This window comes from Oryza sativa, chromosome 12 (genome assembly GCF_034140825.1).
Source record: "Oryza sativa Japonica Group chromosome 12, ASM3414082v1".
Lineage (NCBI taxonomy): Eukaryota > Viridiplantae > Streptophyta > Magnoliopsida > Poales > Poaceae > Oryza > Oryza sativa.
The window spans coordinates 22,642,428-22,649,397 of NC_089046.1; the positions used below are offsets into that span (position 1 = coordinate 22,642,428).

General features: G+C 50.7%; 1 protein-coding gene across 1 annotated transcript; it reads right to left on the bottom strand.

The window, feature by feature from the left end:
• Nucleotides 1–468: 468 nt before the first annotated feature.
• On the bottom strand, nucleotides 469–1,491 carry LOC136354601 (uncharacterized). Its single transcript, XM_066306102.1, has one exon. It carries the CDS (start codon nucleotides 1,489–1,491, stop codon nucleotides 469–471), a length of 1,023 nt encoding a protein of 340 aa, XP_066162199.1.
• Nucleotides 1,492–6,970: the final 5,479 nt, after the last annotated feature.

Here is a 6,970-nt window from a genome sequence, read left to right on the forward strand (position 1 = left end):
TGCGGTAAGAGTGTTGGGGGTAAAGTGAACTTGCTTTCCACCAGGTCCTTGCAAGGTGATGGACCTTTCGGCACAATCTATCTGTCCTTTGTGCTTAGCCAACCAATCCATCCCTAGGATGATGTCCAAGCTTTGCGAGTCCAGGACTATCAGTTTGGCTAGGAAGTCAACTTCCTCAATTCTAAGGTTAACTTCCGGGCATATTTTAGTTGCCCTTATATCCCTTCCAGTGGAATGTACTATCATTGGTACTCGTAAATTTTAGGTTTTCCAACCATTTCTTTTCACAAAGGCTTGCGATATGAAAGAATAGGAAGCTCCTGAATCAAACAGAATTATTGCGGGTATGGAGTTGACAGAGAACATACCCATCACAACGTCTGGAGCATCCTGAGCGGTCTCAGCTTGAATGTGGTTCACCCGACCTCGACCGAAGTTGTTGGAAGCATGGGAACCTTGTCCACTTGCCTAAGAGCTAGGACGAGACTGAGCTGCTGCTAGAGTAGGAGTTCTGGCGGTGCTGCCATTAGCATGCCCTGAGTTGGTGTTGGTAGGATTCTGAGGGCACTGTCTAGCAGAGTGACCCATCTTGTCCCACCGGAAACACTGTACGGTTGACAGTCCTGGTGGTGACTTGAAAGAGGTAACACTGTTTGGCGCAATATTGCCACTTGGGGCACGCTGCTGCGGCGGAGGTGCTGGACGGTTCATCTGAGGGCGAGGGGCATAGCCTGGCTGGCGGTTAGCCTGAGTGACCGACTGGTGATACTGCTTAGGCTGACCAAAGCGAGGGTGGGGTGCACCTCGGGAAGAATTCCCTTGATGGGTAGACTTGCGTTTCTTATATTCTTCAGTAGCCTCTTTTCTGGCATCCTCAAGTGGAAGTGCCTTGTTGATCATGTGCTGAAAGGTGGGGAAGTCATGAGCAAGCAACTGGAGTCTCATTCCAACTGTGACTCCTTTCAAGAACTTCCTGATCTTCTTCTTGTCTGTGTCCACTTCTTCAGGAGCGTATCGAGCCAACTTGTTGAACTGACTCAGATACTCATTGACACTGCTATTGCCTTGCTTGAGCCTGATAAATTCTTCCTTCTTCATGTCAATAGTGCTTTTAGGCACATGAGCTACACGAAAAGCTGCAGCGAACTCATTCCATGGAATGTTAGTGGGTTCGGGGTGTGCATTGCAGTAATTCTCCCACCAATCTGCAGCAGGTCCTCTTAGCTGGTGAGAGGCGTAGACCGTCTTCTCAATAGGAATACACTGCACTAAGTTGAGTTTTCTCTCAACATCCTTTAGCCAATCGCCAGCCTCAACGGGCTTGACGGTCTGAGAGAACTCTGGCGGACGAGACCTCAGAAAGTCTGTCAGCTTGGATCTATTGTTGCCCATGTGAGGGTGGCCATTTCCATGCGCGTTGTGCTGAATACCGGCTATAGCTGTGGCTAAACCTTGCAAGATTTGAGTCTGAACTGCCATCAAGTGCTGCATGTTATTCTCAACATGGGGTGGTGAAGGAATGCGTTCTTCACCAGAATTGTGACCGACAGAGCGGTGAGAGCGGTGAGACTATTCCACTTCTGCATTACGGGAAACTATGCGATGCGAGCGGTTGCTGCGGTGGGATTGCTCAACTTCTGCATTGCGGGAAGCAGTACGGTGCGAACGGTTGCTGTGGTGAGACTGCTCATTAGCTGACTCATGATCTGCTTCTGGCTCAACTCTACCTTCCTCAAAACCGAAGCGGGCTGGTGCACGAGCAGCGCGGTGGGGCGGCTAGCCATCTAAACTCCCAGAAAAGGGCGAGATAAGCAACAGATAAGCACTTAAGGAAGACAAGAAGCAAAATAAATAACAACTCAGATAGCACATACTAGGCATAAACTGGATTTCTCAAATCATAAAGACACCTGATACAACGGGTGTGGACAAGTCACAGAGCTACGCCGAGCTTGACTATACGCACACCTCCTAGGAGAATCCAGACTACCATACAACATCCACATCAAACACACGCACGCACTACCTCGCCACGACTCCAAAAGAGTTGGCGGCGGCACAAAAGGGGCCTAACACACGGAAAACTGCTAAAGACGGCCTCCTCTACTCCTCGCCTGCCTGGCTGCCTCCTGTAGTCGGCTCCTCAGTCGAAGAAACGTTTAAGTGTTCAATAATTCACGGAGGGTAATTGCAGCAATTACGATTGGGGCCGGCAGGCTATCTCACAAGCCGCGGCCGAATTACTTGTGTTTAACATATTCATGCAACATTTGCGGAAAATAAATACTTAGATTTTAATTATAGGTGCAATATGATCAAAGGTGACTTGCCTTGCTCGAGATCTTGAGCTCGATCGTCGAAATCCTCACACTGCGGGTCTTCGGGCTTCGAAACTACACGTGAAACGGGACAACTCAACAAACGGCGAAAACAAAGCCCTATTATTGACCTCTAAGTGTGCCATTAGATAGATCTCGAGATTTGAGGAATTTTGGAAGTTGAACGGAGTGAATCGGATGTACGGTTGAGAAGATATTGAATTTCTAAGATTATTGGATTTTTGATCTAAAGGAAAAAGGATTTAATTAAACCCTTTTGGAAAAAGAAAAGAAAGAGGGAGGGGAAATAGACTTCCCTCAGACGGCTAGGGCGCGGCCCGAGAGAAAAGGGCGGCTCGGCCGAGCTAAATGGGCCGGCCGGCCCGAGAAGGCAGCCCAAGGGCACGCGAGGGGAGAGAGGGAGGGGGAACCGGTGGGCAGGGTCCACCTTGCGTGGCCCCGAGTGGGACGCACTTGTCGGTGGCTCGGCTCACCGGGAGCGGGGAGCAAGCAGCGCGGCGCTAGGGTTCGGAGGGGAGCGCGGTGCACGCGCGCGGCTCGTGGAGGACGCGGATGCGGCGGGCCCACGCGCAGCCTCACGGCTCGCGGTGGACCGCGCGCGCAAGCGGGGCGGAGGGGAGCAGCGGGCCGAGGTCAGCTTGACCCGGTCCTGGCCAAGGTGGCGCCGACGTGGCCCCTACGTGGCTGCCACGCGGGCCGGCGGGAGGTTGAAGAAGGCGTCGGCCGGAACGGATGGCGGACGGCGGCTGCAAACGGCGGGGCGAACTACGGCGGTACAGGCAAAAGTGAGCACACTGGGAGGTAGCACGGGTTGAGAGGGGACGGGCCAACGGCTCGGATTTGCTGGGGGATGCTCGACGGTGGCGGATTGCGGCGGCGGCATCCGGCGGCGAGAAAAGGGGGAAACGGCGACGGCGCGATGGGAGTTCGATTCCTCCAGACCAGAGCATCTACTCGGCCACCAGAGTCTGTTTCTTGCGTCGGATTGGGCGGAGCTACGCCGAGCATGGCCGGCGACGAGAGGCGCTACTGAGCTCGGGTGGCAACGGCGGCGAGCACACAGCGGGTGGCCGCAAGGCTTGGGGCGGCGCCAGCTAGCTACGGGGGGTCTACTCGAGCTACTACCCGAGTCTAAGGGGAGGAGATGGAGCGAGGAAGGAGAACGGAGAAGATGCACTACCACTGCAGAGGAGGGCGCTATGACGATGGCTGACGGCGCGGGGCGTGATCGCTACGGCCTCGGGCCGGGGAAGAGAAGGAAGACGTACGCCTGGAGTCCCCTTCTGTTCCTAGCGCGCACCGGCTACTCCGGCACACGCAACGGCGAAAGGCGACGGCGAACAGGGCACGGACGAGGGGCGCCTTTTAAGTGGTGGCTATGTCGGTTCGGGAGGAGAGGAAACCGACCTCGAGCGGCACTGGGGTGAGGGAGCTTCGAGGGGAAGGGATGGGTTCACGGGCGTGGTCAAACGGCAGGGGCGACGGCTGGCGCGGCTGCTCCTCTGCGTCCTTGGAGCGGGAACAGAACGGAGGAAGCAGGGGCTGGGCCGAGAGGGGAAAGGGAGAAACGGAGGGGGAGAAAGGGAGCTCGCGCCATGCCGGTTTGGGGAGGGAGAGAGATGGGAGCGGGAGGCGCTGCCTCCGGTTTTTGGACAGATGCAGGCGGCGTGGCTCGGGCACGCGCGCTGGCTCGCGGGGCAGGGCGCGGCAGAGCAGCGGCTAGGCGGCGCAGGCGTGGCAAGGGCGGCGACCGCGAGGGCGCGCGTGCGAGGCAACGGTGCGCGGGGAACTCGAAAACGCGGCGGGGAGCTTGCCGGGGATGGAGCGGGCAGAGAGAACGAGAGAGGGGGAGAGCGCTCGGCTCGGCGTCGGCTCACGCGTACGCGCACGCTAACACGCGTGCGGCGCACGGGCAGAGTGAGGGGAAGGCTGAGGGAGAGAAAGAGAGAGAGAGAGAGAGAGAGAGAGATGGGCCAAGAGGGGAATAGGCCCGCCGAACCTGAGGGAGGCAAACTAGACTTTTGTGGAGGAATTTGAATTTGGAGAGATTTGGATTCGGAATTTGAATTCGACGATGGATAGAGAATTCGAGATCAGAGATTGGCACGAAGAGTGACAACAAGCAAAGAAACATATTTCACAATTAGGGTTTTTAAGAATTAAATTTTCCTGCTAGGCGCCACGACGGAACGGGCGCTACAATGGTGCGGATCTGGTGGCAGGTGATGACGCTTAGGGGTGTCGGCGTCAGAGGTGGCATCGATGGGGTGACAGATGGTGGGGTCGTGTTGTTCGCACATTCGGACCTCACCTAGTCTCCGTTCTCATGGGGACCAGTTTTAAGTTTTTAGAGAGTGGTCATCATACCCTTGCTTTCAGGCTTGGGCTTGGCGGATCATCTATGTAATGGGTACGTATGATGACTAAGAGCTGGTACAAGCCACCTTTAGGGCTGCAATAAAAGCAATTTACATCTACATGATTCCAAGATAGTAAAAGGTAGAAAGTAAAAATGCTATGGAACGCATGGTGAACAACCTGCGGGAGCACGGTAATCCCGACGAGTAGGATCTGGAGGAACTCAGGCAAAAGTATTGCCTCCTTGGTTGGATCGCATGTCAACTAGCTGAGGACAGCAAGTCTTTTTCTATTGATCAGAAAGTCAAGTAAGAAAGTAGCTATTCAGAGAGGTACTTTATTCTTATCATTCTTCTGTTTCAACCTATTATTTACCTTAGCTTCAGATCTTTACTCACTTCAACCCACACGCTTAGCTATTCCCTTGATCTCAAACCTCAGATAGCGACACAAGAAGACATCAAAACCATAGTAGCATTGCGAATGATAAGAAGAAAAAAGGATGAGTTTGGGATTGCAGCCATGCTTCGCTTTGATGAACGAAAGAAAGAGTCTGGACTCACTAGAACTCTCTCCCTGGTTGCAGTTCCCTACTAGCTTTCCCAAACTTCACTAGCAAAAGACCTGAAGAAGGAAGCATTATGAAGGGGAGTACTCTTCTTCTACTCAAGTGGTCCATCACTGGAGGAGCCCACCGAAGACGAGGAAGAAATCAGATTTGACATGGTACATTTTTATGAGTTTGTGATGTTTCAGCCAATGTATCTGGATGTTTATTTAGGTTGGATCGAAATGTTGCACTTGATACTTCAATGGTGTTTCATCTTTTTTGTTTACGACTCTTGGAATTTGTTATGTTTCAGCTGTTGAAGCTTGATGTTTCATGTTTCATCTGTGAGAATAGCATGTTTCAATCGTGATTAATATGTTTTTCACCAATTTGATAGTTTAAAATATTTTTGATTTATTTGGTGAAACATTTTTTATTTATTTGGTCAAACATTTTTGTAAGTAGCGGTGAAACAACGCCCAATTTTTGGGAAAAAATTGGGTGCCCGAATTGTTGATGTTTCACCTATCGAAGCTTTGATGTTTCATATGTGAGAATAATATGTTTCAGTCATAATTAATTTGTGTTTCACCGTTTGATAGTCTGAAACATTTTTCTAAGTAGTGGTGATACATCGCCTGATTTTTGGGGAATCTTCGGGCGCCCGATATATAGATGCTTCCGATCAAAGATACAAGATATAAAAGTTCACATAAATATGGAAAAACACACTGCAGACCTTGTTGCTCAGACTATTTGTGACATGAAGCATGCAAAAGTTTCTTTTCTGTAGTGTACTCTACTAATTTAGAAGCTATAACACTAGCACAGATATGGCCTTCTTAACCGGCCATGCGGTGATGTTATTACTGTCATATTAAAAACACAAAGATGTACTCCCTCCATACTCGTAAAAAAAGTCGTTTAGGACAATGTTTAAGTCAAACCTTGGGAATATAAATCATAAATAACTCCCAAGTTATTGAGTTTAAAAAGGTAAAAATTATATGAATAGATTTGTCTTGAAAAATACTTTCATAAAAGTATACATATATCACTTTTAAATAAATATTTTTATAGAAACAAGAAGTCAAAGTTGTGTTTTGGAGACCGTATGTGTCGTTGTCCTAAACGACTTCCTTTACGAGTACGGAGGGAGTACACCATATATTTGTACATTATTTTTGACTTTATTGCATCTTCCACTTCAACATACGTGAAAAGCAGGTGGAAGATGAGAGGAGGAAGAATATGAACGGTGAACCGGGAACTTCGTTCTCTGTGATATTTTCATAGCATTAACAGGCTCCGTGCTTCCCGAAGTAGGATAGAGAGGCACCAGGAAGCAAAGGCGTCCACTATGTGTTGGCCAACCATCCAATCCTAATGAAATAGCACCCTTATGGTAGAGATCTTCAGATGGACTAAAAACTCTAATACAACTGCCGGCGGGACATGACTCCTTTCTGGCTTCCATGAGCTCCCATCCTTGCCGTCCTACATGGCATGCCAACGGTCTCCAATCCGTTCTTGGCATAGAGGCTGACCGTCGTGTGGCGACGTCGCTGGCGCCGCCGAGTGGCCGCTGCCGGAGGCCACACAGAAGGGGGCAGTGTACAGGGAGATCGATGAATACGAGAGAGATTGGTGAGAAGATGAGGAGATGAACAACGAAGGGGGGCAGTTTGGACCCTAAAAATTAGAAAATGCAGTGGAAGGCACA